Here is a 14,330-nt window from a genome sequence, read left to right as displayed (position 1 = left end):
ATGGTCTTTTCAAAATAAATGTTTTCCCCCACTCTTCACAGTTTCTAGCTGCATCAAATTAAGCCATAGAGTATTTCCTCCATTTATTCATTCCCTCATTTATTGATTTTCGACTCTTTTAAGGGCTTTTTATCCAAAGAGCATGTTTACTCAGACTTAACAAGATGCAAAATATTTGTTGAGCCATTTGGTGACCACTTCCTTCCATTAAAGCAAGCTCTTGTGGTAAAGAGAGTTGTTTTATCATCACAAATTAGTTTGATGGACAAACTGCCAGAGTCTAAAGGATTTAAGGCCAAAGTTGAATGCGGGCCTGATTTATTGAAAAATGTCTCACACACACTTCAGCTTGACGGTTCTCTTGAAGCAAAAACCATTGCGTATGTGACAAAGAAAATAAAATGACAAGATTTAAAAACAACAACAATACTTTTGAGACTTTTTTTGTCTTTTTTTTTGCAAAATTAGGCATATGTGTATATTGCATTATAATGGTGTCTTATCAAATGTACATTAGAATAATAATAACAATAGTAGTAATAAATATACTCTTTATTTGTAGCAGAGAGGAGCTAGATGATATATATGGATTTTATGATGAGTATTCATATTCCTCGGCACTCCGGCGGCCAAAATCCATCCAGCCCACGTAATCCCGATCTTTTATCCGATGGTTCACACCGTTTGCTCTGTTGTTCATGGATGAGTTACGCCGAACAGAGCCTGTAAGAGACAGAAAGAAATTAACAGAGAACATATACATCTTTTGATGTGTAATTAAAAACTCTATATCTATGCCAGACCCCAGTACAAATTGAAATTCCTTGTACTTTTGCACTTGTTTATAAAGTCTGATTGTTGGAGATAATGCTCAAATGACTGTGATTGCAGGAGAGAGACAGAGAGGATAGGTTGCTGTCTAACAGTTATTACTGGCAATCAATATGAGTGTGATGATCCGTATGTGAAGATGCTTTCTCTTACACTGCTACATCAAGCTGTCCAGACATGTCTTGCCCCAATACACTCACTGTCTTCTCACCTCACTGGCTCTGGGGCCGGTTGCAAAATCTAGATGTTACCTGCCCAGCTATCTCACACAGAAACTTCTCTAAAAAAGTGTTTTCTAACAGATCAGATATAACCGTTTCAGTGGTATATATTCCTAAATGGCAAACTGTCAAAGTAAAGGTAAACTTACTCTTAAAGTTACTCTTGCATCAAGTTTTCTGGACTCAGTTAAACTGGAATCTTATTTGGGTAAATTATTAATGATGTTAGTAGCAGAACAAGTGTTTAGGGCTGTTTCACAAAGATGTCAGTGTGACATTTTGCTTTTTGGTGCAAGTGATGCAAGCTCCAGAAACTGTAAGCCTATATGAAATAGCTGCAGAGTACATTAATGAAAGATTTCCCTAAATTGTTAATGACATATTTACTTAGCTAAAGCTATTTTATCTTTTCGCACTGTAAAATATATTTTGTCAGGTACCCTACAAAATTAATGTGGTAACATCAAAATGCTCTGCCTGTGCCTTTATTCAAGTCAAAATATTAGGTATTATGACTTTATCAGCCTGACTACATTAGGTTGCACCAGTGAAAGTCATTTTTAAGTTTAGATCAGGTAGAATTAGAAAGGTAACAACTGCAAGTTTTCACTTTTTCCAGGGAATATATATTTCCAATGATCATTTTTGTTGCTGAGCAACAATTATTTGAACTATTGATTCAATGCAACGCTATTGGATGCAGCAACATATGGGCAACGTTTCAGCTGCATACAGAATGGCAAGTGCCACTTAAAGGGATAATTCAACAAAAAATGAAAATTCTCTCATCTCAATCTTTGTTTTTGTCCCAGATGTGTATGACTTTATTTCTTCTGCTGAACACAAATGAAGAGTTTTAGAAAAATATTTCAGCTCTGTAGGTCCATACAATGCAAGTGAATGGTACCAAAATTTTGAAGCTCCAAAAAGGCAGTGTAAAAGTAATCCATAAGACTCGAGTGGTTAAATCCATATCTTCAGAAGTGATATGATAGGTGTGGGGGAGAAACAGATCAATATTTATGTCAATTGTTTACTATAAATTCTCCTCCCTGCCCAGTAGGTGACGATATGCACAAATAATGCGAATCACCAAAAACACAAGAAGAAGAATGTGAAAGTGGAGATTTATAGTAAAAAAAGGACTTAAATATTGATCTCTTTCTCACCCTCACTTATCAAATTGCTTCTGAAGATATGGATATGGAGTTGTATAGATTACTTTTCTGCTGCCTTATGTGCATTTTGGAGCTTCAAAATTTTGATATCCATTCACTTGCAAATCTTCGTTTTTGTTCAGCAGAAAAAAGAAAGTCATACACATCTGGGATGGCATGAGGGTGAGTAAAAGATGAGAGAATTTTTATTTTTGGGTGAACTATCCCTTTAAATTGTTGTTAAGGGTGTGATTGTGTTTACAACAGATGGGAGACTTTTCAACACAAAGCACGCACGCACACATAAACTATAAGTCTTTTTTCCCAGCTCATTTTAGAAAGAATTGTAGACTAGTTCTGACATGCTGACATGTGTGAAACTTGCACCTCCTACTCACAATTATTAAAAAGAAGACATAATATAATAACACACCAGATGAGAGAGAGAGACACACAGAGAGAGATAGTTGAAAAAGTGAGTGAGAAAGTAGGGGTCTCATTAATGGGAGCAATTAGTTGCCACTAAACACTGAATAGCCATTGTTTCTCAGCCTGTTTGTCTTTGTGGTTGTGAGCATCACACACACACACACACACACACACACACATACACATATACGAACACACACTCCAGGTACCCCTCTGAAAAAAAAAAAAAAAAATTAAACAATGCACTGTTTGGGAAAAAAAAAATGTATTTGGTGACAGCCAGTAATTCATAACTTTAATTTTGACCCAACTGTTATGACACAGCTGTCATGTCACACTCAACTTACATGTTGAGAGGAGGAATTCCCTGTACCTGCCATTATGAATGATAATTGTTATACAGCCTTTGAAGAGGTTACGCCCTAATGCGAGATTGCGCAATTTAATGTTGCACATCTGACCAAAACATCCAACCCCCAACACCTGGGGCATAACTAGTTCACTCAGGTTTGTTTGTGTTTACCAATGCCCGGCAACGCTAACCCAAGGCTAGTGCGTGACAAAGGCTTTCCTTTCATTATGAGGAGGTTGTAGTGAAGTGACTTTAGTTGATGTTTGTCAGGTGTGACCCACTAATCAAACTCCTTTGCTTATGTACTGAAAAACAGAATTTTAAAGCTCAACATAAAAAAATCAAAAAAAAAAAAAAATCAACAGGCTTGCTCTAAATGTATATAGTGTGATGGTCATATCCACATTGAGTTTTACAGTATGTGTCGAAAAAGAAACTTATTTGTTTTTTGTTCAATATAAGAACTCTACACCTTCAAAACTACTTTTTAAAGGAGTGCATAAAGGACTTTGAAATAACAACTTTTTTCAAATTCTGTGCGACCACACTATTAACAATCAAGGTTCTTTAATGGTTCTGTTTCCGCATCTTAAGTTCACCAAAGAACCTTCTTCTTTTCAAGAACCATTTTGGCTGTATGGTTCTTTGAAGGTTAAAAAAGTTCCTCATTTTACACGATAGGTTGTTTTATTTATTTATTAGTGCATTGGTTTTAAAGCACCACTACATAGATGACTTTCTGAAAACCTACAGAATAAAAAGTGGAACTGGTTGAATTCTTTGTGGAATTAAAAAAGGTTCTTTATGGCATCAGAGTGTCAAACCCTTTTTGCATTTACTTGGAAACTTTTTGCAGAGTGTTTTGAGCTAAAGCAAAAAACACTGCTCTCATACTCTGAATTGCAGGGAAAGTAGGAGAGAAAACAAGCAAAAGAGCAAGAGAAGCAAATATGTGGAAAGAGTAGAATCAAATGAAAGAGCAGAATTAGTATGTTTGAACTGAGAAAAACTATTAATATTAGCCACTCACTTTCCTGGCAGTTTTGCTGTATATTACCCATATTTTATCCTTTGTACAGAGTTTGTACATGGATTAATCTATTGTGCAGAACACTACACATTTGTTAAAGTTACTCTTTTGAGCATAGAATCATCCACTCTTGTTTTCTTTGTCAAGCTTAATGTCTATCATTTAGGATTACTGTTAGCTCTTCTCAGAGACTGCAAAATTGCAGTGGATTTTATGGCAAGATGCTGTCTGGTGTTCAGCTGTTGATGAGAAGTTTCTTTACATTCATTCGGCAGATGCTTTTATCCAAAACGGCTTACAGTGCATTCAAGATATACATTTTAGCATTTTTTATGTTCCCTGGGAATAAATCCATTCCCAAAATAGGTGCTGGTCAAATGAAATCCATGACCAGCATCTATTCCTGGTGCTGTACACTGGAGTTTCTCACCTTTTTTGGAGATGATTTTGGCAATCAGCTCACTGAGGTTGGCACGGGTGTCTGAATCTGTGTCGGCTGCTGGCTGCTGTTTGAGGGCGGCACTGAGGCTGACGGAGCGGGCGACCCGACGGTGCCCACTTAAACTGCCGTCCATTTGTGAGGGCAGAGGGCTGTCATCAGTGTCAGGGGAAGAGGAGCGGGGCCGACCCAAACAGGAGGCAGAAAGAGCAGCAAGGATCACACACACGCACACCCCGCTGTTCATCCTGCAAATGTGAAGGAAAGAAAGAGAGACAGAGAGAGACAGGCAAACATGGTGAAAGAAATCATGTAAGTGTCCTTAATTCTGTTCTTTCTACAATCATTTTTATAATTTTTCTATGCTTGCTTGCTTTTTTCTTGAGGAAAAATAGATTTTCTTACCAATTTAAATTTGTTCTTAAATCTAAATTAGTAAAGATCAAATTTATTTAGTTCTAATTGAAAATAGCACATGCAAATATAAACAGTTCATTTGCTATTGATAAAACAAACTAACTATTGATTTGAGACTCTCTGGAAAGCTGTGCAGAAAAAGTGGAAGTATTTATAAGTAAGTCACATTTGAATCCAAACAAAATTTGAAATGTTAAATAATATGAATATCAACTGGACTGTGGAAGGTATAAAGGCAGAATTTACATATACATTAAACCTATAGCTTGGGTATATCAGATAGATATTATGTTTTTTAACAATAATTGTTTAATATAAAATAATAAAATATTACATTATTATTTTATAGCAACTATTTGTATTTATTTGTAGAGTATTTAGAAAAGTTACACTGTGATGCTGACAACTGCTAACAGCTTATATTCTAAAATTTGAGATTTCTAAGCTTTTAATTTAATTTACTAAATATTTACTATTGAAAAAAAAAGATTCTCAGATAGAATGGCAAATGCTTTTTTTTTTGCAAGGATAGATAGATAGATAGATAGATAGATAGATAGATAGATAGCTATTACTCTTACCTTATTCTGCTTTTGTGTGCTTGGTGGAGAATGAAAGTGGATATTCTCACATTGGAGGGAGAGAGGCACTTATATACCCAGCTGTGACGTGCACACACACACACACACACACACACACACACACACACACAGTACATAGACATGCACGTACATGGAAAGCGTTTTAGTTATAAACGTACTCAAAGCTTTGCATCTGCTTTTTCTTAGAATGACAAAAAAATTTTAGTTCTAAGAAAAGAATAAAGAGAAAACAACTTTTAAATGTTGAAATTAAGCAGATACTAAATAGTTACATTTAGAGATACTTTAGTCCTAACCCAATCACACACACAAAGACAGTGAAGAGGGCTCAGGGCAAAACTGATTTACTACAAAAAAAAAAAAAAAAAAATGAGGGTTGTGTGGAAAAGGGGACAGTTTGTAAGCAAATTAAACCATGTCTGACTGAGTGATGGGTGGGGTCCTCTTCAATGCCACAGTCACACAATAAGCATGTGCAATCTGTAGGGTTTTATTTAGTGCATTAATTTTGGTGGCACTCCTAACATAGTCCCACAAATTATGGCATTTCATTCCTTTAATTACCAGTGGAAATGTCCCTAATGAGTGGAACAGTCATGGGACCAGCCCCACCTGTACTCCTGGAAGACCAGGTGTGGAGCAAATTTTTTATTTATTTATCTATTTCTTTTTTTTGTAAATGTGTTGCTATTCAGTATTATGTGTGATGATAGTGAAATATTGCTGCTTGTGAAGTCTTTATATCACTTGTATTTACTGCAGCTTTGCAACTGGGTAGTTGCATAACATGCCTATTTTTTTATATTTTTTTTAAATCAACATCAAGGCTTTGATTAAAGTTTATATGAATGAATAGGGGAATGTGTATATCTTAGGTCCTGTAACTTTCTTTTAATCACCTTTTTTACTTTCAATTCTTTTAAAGAAATATTCCAGGGTCAATACAAGCTCAGTTATCAGCATTTATTGCATAATGTTGGTTTCCACCAAAATTAATTTAGACTCATCACTCATTTATTTAAAAAAAAAAGCAAGAATTGTAGTTCCACTGAGACACTTACAATGGTAGTGAAAAGGGACAGTACATACACATTAAAATACATGCTGTTTCAAAAATATAGCCAAAAGATGTAAACATACGTGTTAACATGATTTTAGTGTGATAACATCACTTATCTGTGTAAAGTTATCCAATATTGCAACTTCGTTGCCATGATAACGAAACTCTATATTCCCTGTATTTGATATAACTTTACACAGATAATGTTAGTAAGTGATTTTATCATAACTAAATCATGTTAACATGTATCTTGTGGCTATACTTTTGAAACTATGTGTATTTTAGCATTTATGAACTGGCCCCGTTAACTTCCATTGTAAGTGCCTCACTGTAACTGCTTTTTAAAATAAACATTAAAATTATTTTTTGTGGTAATTCACTTGTTTTTAACCCGGATATGAATATTGTTTGAATATTCCATTAAAATGGTTCTGGTGTGTCATCACAAATATTTTATGTAGTATCACAATTAATAAGTGGTCTTACAAGCTGCATGCATAAGATTTATAAATGGTGCTTAAAATAGCTTTAGGCCTGTTGCATTATAGCATGTTGAACCGCAGGAGAAGTTAACTGCCCAGCTATGTACTGTATGTTCTACAACATTCTGGTTGTGTTATGCAACAATTTGACTTTTAAACAGAGTGTGATGTCAACATGATGTACATACCATTTTCTTTTTTTCATTTGCTTTATCTGGTTCTTTTCTTTTTCCCAGTCTTATATTTCTTCTGTATTTCTTCAATTTTTTTCTGCCTTTACACTGTCTATTATAAACATTTCTCACCAGAAAGGCAACTGTGCTGTAGGACAAGAAAATCAAGCTGATTAATTTTGTGATAAACTGATCAATCAGCCATAATCAATAGCAATTGATCTCTTCATTTGCATAGTAATGGGAAGATAAGACACATGGTAGCAGAGTTTCTGCAGTTATCTCTGGAACCCTTACAGTTTCTCCTGTGTGAACTTAAAAGTTAAGCTAAATCAACAGCATTTGTGGCATAATGTTGATTACCACAAAAATTAATTTCGACTTGTCCCTACTTTTCTATAAAAAGCAAAAATCTGGGTTCCAGTGAGACACTTACATTTACATTTACATTTACATTTATTCATTTGGCAGACGCTTTTATCCAAAGCGACTTACAAAAGAGGAAAACATAAGCGAATAATCTTAAGGAGACAGTGGTATGAAAAGTGCCATATTACAAAGTTTCACCAGCATCAGAATAGTATTCAAAACGTCATGGTTACTTGTGTAACCTCCGTTCCCTGATGGAGGGAACAAGACATTGTGTCGATGTAGTGACACTAGGGGTCACTCTTGGGAGCCCGAGACACCTCTGGTCTTTGATAAAAGGCCAATGAAAATTGGCGAGTGGTATTTGCATGCCACTCCCCTGGACATACGGGTATAAAAGGAGCTGGTATGCAACCACTCATTCAGGTTTTATGCTGAGGAGCCGATATAAAGTCCGGCCATTTCAGCAGGTAGTTCCGCGTTGTGGCAGGAGGGACACAATGTCTCATTCCCTCCATCAGGGAACGGAGGTTACACAAGTAACCATGACGTTCCCTATCTGTCACTCACTCGACGTTGTGTCGATGTAGTGACACTAGGGGTCCCTAGACGAAACGCCACAATTGGTTGAACTGTGTTATGTGAACTGGCGGTGTGTGGTGGGCAGACTACTGTGTGCCTCATAGCCAGCACACCAGGTCGACACGTAACATCCCCCAACATATCTGAGTGTCGAACGGCCCTTTTTGGGGACAAGTCGACTACCTAAAAGATAGAGACAGGCTTAACCCAGTCGTGGCCCCTTTTCCCCTTCTTTTTTCCACTCCCTAAAAAAGAAGGGGGATTATCCGGCTGGGCCGCCAGGTCTAGTCGGGGGGTGTCCCTCCCAAGGGGAAGACACCACGGAGACTACAACTCGCCCGAAGAGAGGGGGGGATATTTAAGTGGAAAAATACATCACGTGGTCTTTCCAACCATGTGGAGAGTCTTCAAGGTAGATCCTGCCCAATGGGGGAGGAGTTACTACAAACATGGAGACTGGGGCAGAGGGGCTCTGCCCAAGGAAGACACAGTTTGCCAACAGGGAAACGAATTAGCGGAAGATATATATCGCATGGGGTTAGCCTTACAGGGAACTGCCACATGCGGAGCACCTACCCCAGAACAGGACTCTTAGTTTGCATGTGTACTGGGATGGCAGTGAGTCTCTCCGAAAACCCGACTGCCACAGGGCTCGGAGGAAGTCAACCAGGGAACAAAGTTTGTGAATACTACTGGGAATTAATGGCGCACGTCTTCAGCTCCAAGGGAGGTGGAAGGCGCTATGTGCAAGCGATACATCCGGCTGGGTATTCTGGGCTTATCCGCTTGTGTTGCGTGCCACTACCTGGGATGAAACCGGTTCCACGGTTCCACGGTCCAGACCAGCCCTCGTGACGGATTGGAAAGTGCAAGCCATGCGTCCAAGTTCCATGCAAGGGGGACCAAAGGGACAATGTCATCGGATGTACCGGCAGGTGGGGCCTCGCAGCGGGGCAGAGCTTGAGGTGCCACACCACGTCATGGCTGAGCTGAGTCTAAGGACATCGAAGCACTTACCTGGCTCCTTGTGACCACCCCCGGAACAGCCTGGGATGGGGGAGGAAGAGGCCTGTCCTCGTGACCCGTGGAGACTGTCACATCGGGGGTGGATTTGTGCCACAGCTGGGCGCTCAGGGGCGGGAGACCGCCGTTGGAGCGCCAAACCTGCCAAATAGAGTGGTGGACGGTGGTCGTGATGACGGCTGTGCACACCGGATTGTGACCCAAGGAACAAGGAAAATGCTCTTGCTGAGCTCTTGAGTACTGCAGCCACTTGGGCATGCAGCGCAATTAAATGCAAAAGGTAACAAAAAGATGGAGAGATCTACTTACCAGCTCCAGAGCAGCGGGTTTCGTTGTCCCTGGGTTGCCCGTCTCAAGGGCGCTTTGAAGCCTTTCATGGGTTCTGGGCAGCTGCGAGACGGGTGGCGTCTGCTTCCTGCGGTGGGCTCCACGCCGGGGCTGGGCCAAAGGGGCGGGCTGCGGCGGAGCCAGTGCAGTCACCGCAGGGGAACGCCCTTGGCAATGAATAGACAGGGTGTTGGATCTTGAGCCGCGCCGGGGCAGGATATGCCAGCTAGCATCCGTCTACTGCTCCATCATCGAGAACTGCTGGGCAAAGTCCTCGATGAAATGGGGGCAGTAAGGAACCATGTCTTATCGGCCTCGCACATCTCGACCAGGTTGAGCCAAAGGTGGTGCTCCTGGAGAGACCGTGCCATGACCTCCGTCACTCGGAGAGCGAGGTCGGTCGCCGAGCGCAGTTCCTGCATCAATCCCGGGGCAGAACTACCCTCGTGCAGTTCCTTTAGCGCCTTGGCGGACTTGCAGGAGAGCCATGGTGTGCAGGGAGGAGGCGGCTTGTCCAGTGGCACTGTAGGTCTTGACCGTCAGAGACGATGTAAACCTCTAGGCCTTGGACAGGGGCTTTGGGCACCTGCGCCAGGTGGCGGCGCTCTGCGGGCATAGGTGCACCGCAAGCGCCTTTATCCACCGGGGGATTGCCGAATAGCCCTTGGCCGCCCCACCATCGAGGATAGTGAGGGCGGGGAAGCTGAAAAGATCGGGACCGGGCAGTAAAAATTGCCTCCCACGACCTTGTCAGCTCTTCATGCACTTCCGGGAAGAAAGGAACGGGGGCGGGGCGTGGCTTTGAGCGGCGCCGCAAGCCCAGGAATCAATCCCCGAGCCGCGAGGGTTCAGGGAAGAGCAGAGGGTTCCATTCTAGCTGACGCTCGCGGCTGCCCGGGAAAGCATGACGTCATCTCCAGGTCAGCCTGCGACTGGGCAATCGTCCCCGAAGGGAGGAGCCCAGCTGAGGCATCAGCTTTGCGGGCTCCGAATAAGAGGTCGAACTCGCCGTGAGACGAGCCGGCGGACTCATCTGGAAGCCCGATCGGGGCAGACGATCGTGCTGGGGAATGGGAGGTCCGCAGGAGGATACCCGGCGGAGGTGGTCCCATTGGGGTCCCCAAATCGCCCCCAGTGCTAGCCGCGCTGGCCTCATACCAGTGGGTAAAAGGACCGAGACGGGGAGCCTCTGGGGTGGCTTGCTTTCTTACGAAGGCGAGCCGCGACCGCAACGTTGCCATGGACATGTCCTCGCAATGAGAACATGACAATCCACGAACGCTGTCTCCACGTGAGCAGTGCCCAGACATGAAAGACAGTGATCGTGACCGTCAGAAGGCGAGAGATAACGAGCGCAACCAGGAATAACACATAATTGGAAAAGCATCTTTAGAAAGACGCGTCTTTAAAAAGGCATTCCGTGTGTGCCGCTCTTTTAGAGAAATATACTCTTTTAGAGAAATATACTCTTTTATTTCTGCCGAAGCGCCCAGGGGCATTCTCTGCAGTGCACCAGTGCAGAGGGGGGAGAAGCCACTGAAATGTGCCGTCAGATCCAGCAGAGGTGAATGAACAGTCGTGGGAATTCAGTTCAGTGAGCATGACCATTCGGCTCCGAAGGGAAAATCTGAATGAGTGGTTGCATACCAGCTCCTTTTATACCCGTATGTCCGGGGGAGTGGCATACAAATACCACTTGCCAATTTTCACTGGCCTTTTATCAAAGACCAGAGGTGTCTCGGGCTCCCAAGAGTGACCCCTAGTGTCACTACATCGACACAACATCGAGTGAGTGACAAATAGGGAACAGAATAAAGTGCAACAGGATTTTTTTTTTTTTAATGACTGGTTAAGTGCTCACGAAAAAGTTGTGTTTTTAGTCATTTTTTGAAGACAGAGAGTGAGTCAGCTTCACGGATGGAGTTGGGAAGGTCATTCCACCAACATGGTATGATGAAGCTGATGCCACATGATGACACTTACAATGGAAGAGAAAGGAACCAATCTGTAAATGTTTAAATAGTCACTGTTTCAAAAGTATAGCCACGAGACAAAAACAATATGCAATGTTAGCATGATTTTAATGTGATAAAATTGCTAACTAACCTTTTTTGTCTAAAGTTATATGCAATTTTCCAACTTTGTTTGCAAGACCTCACACCATAAACACTAAAACAACAATAAAACATTGATTTAAACAACTCTACAGCTCAAATAATACACAAGTTTCAACTATTTTTAACTAAGTGCTATTTTTTTAATTATAAGCTTCATATTTCTGTCTTTAAACCCTGCAAAAATTGGCCCCATTCACTAACATATTAGGTGCCTCACTGTAACCTTGACTTTTTGAAATAATTTTTTGTGGTAATCAACATGCAGCTAATTCTGTCGATTCAGCTTAACGTGTACTGAACCTGGAAGATTCCTTTAAAGACAATTTCCGGATGTGATAAAAACCATGTCCATGTACAATGTATCCCTCTGTCCTCCCTTTTTTTCTTGTCTATTTTTTAATGTCATCTTTTTCCATTTTGACATCTTTTTTAAAGCTTTTACAAGGTGACAATTTAAGTTTGCAGGGGACACTTTAATTTGTTTTCAGAAAAATAAGATGTGAATAAAGATCTCTCTCTCTCTCTCTCTTTCTTTTTTCCACCTGTCCCCCTTTGTTCTTTCTCCCTGTCTCTATGGCCGAGTTCGTAATGGCATACTACCATTCTACTCTTACTATTCCTGCCATAGACATATATGGCAGAAGCAGTATGGGTAGTATGCCATTCCAAACTCAGCCTATTTCTCTCTCCCTCTAACGGTTATCAGGGTGTAACATTTGCGTGGTCGGAGTGGGAACACTTGTGTGGGAGGTGCTGTGATGCGTGAGAATTGATTGGCTGGCGTGTGGGAGGTGTTGTGTGATTGGAGCCAGTCGTAGTGTGAAGACAACCTGCTTAAATTTGCTTGACTTTTTCCCCCAGGTATAACGGCTGGTCAAGCATGAGCTCCACTCACAACCTTTGTTTGATTAGCAGATTATAATGGCAATCTTGGAAGTTCAAAGATCAAGACCACTGGTTCACAGTGGCTTCCCACTTCCATCACGTTACAGAATAATAATAGAGTCAGGGCTCTCAAGATTACAGTAGTTGTGTTGGTGCTCATGTGGGGGCATGAGTTTGAATCTTGTTTGCAAAAGGCCAAAACAGTTATTAAAAATATCAGTATTCAGGAAAGATCATGTTATAAAATAATTTGAAATGTCATGTGTTTCCTATTCTGATGAGGTCTACTACCCAACCCAAACCCGATAGACCCAACAAATTAAAAAGAAAAATGAAGAAGGACTTTATTTTTTTTTTTTTTTTATGAACGCATCTCACCTGCGTTCTGTTTCATTCGTTTCACTGCATCCAGCTTTTCTGTGCAGGTGTCACAAAGATTTAACATTCTTAGAAGTTCAAGTGGCAAAGAGGACTTCTTGTGACTGTTACACTGTTACACATGATTCCAGACTGTTTTTCAACCAGCAAAGTTTCTGTGCTTGATCATCAGTAAGCCAGTGTTTTTTCCCTTTTGCTCTAGTGTGCTGAGGGGCCGCTGTGCCTTGAGTATGCTTACTGCTACTAGACTGTTATGAATGTTGCCTATGATGCTTAAATATAATAAAGCATATTGAAAAAAATGTACTTGCTTGAATAAGAAATTATAAAGAAAGTGAGCAAATTCACGTCAGGTTTGGGCTTCAAATTTTACAGTACAGGTCAGTTTGGGTCACGCAGTCTTGGGTACAGACAGGGTTCGGGCTTCAACTTATACACCCTACCTGTGCAGACCTCTAATTCTGATTCATCTGAATTTTAATAGAGGCATGTTACAGATGTCCTATAGAGTGGCCCCCAAAAGTATTTGGACACTGAAGCCACACTTAAAGGAATATTCCAGGTTCAATACAAGTTAAGCTCAAGTGACAGCATAATGCTGATTATCACAAAAATTATTTAAACTCGTCCGTCCCTTTCTTTAAAAAAAGATAAAAAATTTGTTACAGTGAGGCACTTACAATGGAAGTGAATGGGGCCAATTTTTGGATGGTTTAAAGGCAGAAATGTGAAGCTTATAATTTTATAAAAGCACTTAAATTAATTCTTCATACTCATGTATTATTTGAGCTGTAAAGTTGTTTAAACTGTAATTTTTTTTACAATTGTTTTAGGGTTTGTGACATTACATCGTCATGGCAACGAAGCTGTAAAATTGGCTATACCTTTACACAGAAAAAGTTAGTAAGTGATTTTATCACACTAAAATAATGTTAACACATATTACTTACGTCTTGTGGCAATACTTTTGAAATAATGAGTATTTTAAAGTTTAAAGGTGCACTCAGTAATTTTTTTCCTCATTAAAAAAGTTTAACTCCTAAAGACATGAATTGTAATTTTGCAATATATATAGGAAATCATGACCACTCACATTAAAATGAAGACTCCAGTCACATCAGTAAACCTATAAAAGCTGTTTTATTCTACATGGAGAGGGTCCACACATGTTAGAATCACATGATCAGCCGAATACTACCTGCTTAATCTCAGTAACCTTTGTGTTATTTGACACTTTCACTCACTGATGAAAGTAATCATGGCTGACTGTGAATATAAAATTTCTACAATAGTATCTGAATTGATTTTAAATTATGCTGCATCCATGCCGCTAGGTGTAAGTAAGTCCAAGATGACACAAAGACAAAAGTTACAGAGCACCTTTAATGTTCCATTGTAAGTGCCTCACTTGAACCCAGATTCTTTTTTTTTTTTTTTTTTTAATAAAAGGAGGGAC

General features: G+C 40.4%; 1 protein-coding gene across 1 annotated transcript; it reads right to left on the bottom strand.

The window, feature by feature from the left end:
* Positions 1-283: 283 nt before the first annotated feature.
* Positions 284-5,497, bottom strand: LOC127425133 (cholecystokinin-like). The gene is made up of 3 exons (XM_051670805.1): positions 5,458-5,497; positions 4,451-4,707; positions 284-723 (listed from the first exon to the last, which is right to left on the bottom strand). Exons 2-3 carry the CDS (start codon positions 4,704-4,706, stop codon positions 593-595), a joined length of 387 nt encoding a protein of 128 aa, XP_051526765.1. The 5' UTR covers position 4,707; positions 5,458-5,497; the 3' UTR covers positions 284-592.
* Between the last annotated feature and the right edge of the window lie 8,833 nt (positions 5,498-14,330).

The sequence above is a fragment of the Myxocyprinus asiaticus genome, chromosome 34, assembly GCF_019703515.2.
Source record: "Myxocyprinus asiaticus isolate MX2 ecotype Aquarium Trade chromosome 34, UBuf_Myxa_2, whole genome shotgun sequence".
NCBI lineage: Eukaryota > Metazoa > Chordata > Actinopteri > Cypriniformes > Catostomidae > Myxocyprinus > Myxocyprinus asiaticus.
This window is presented reverse-complemented; position numbering and strand designations above follow the sequence as displayed.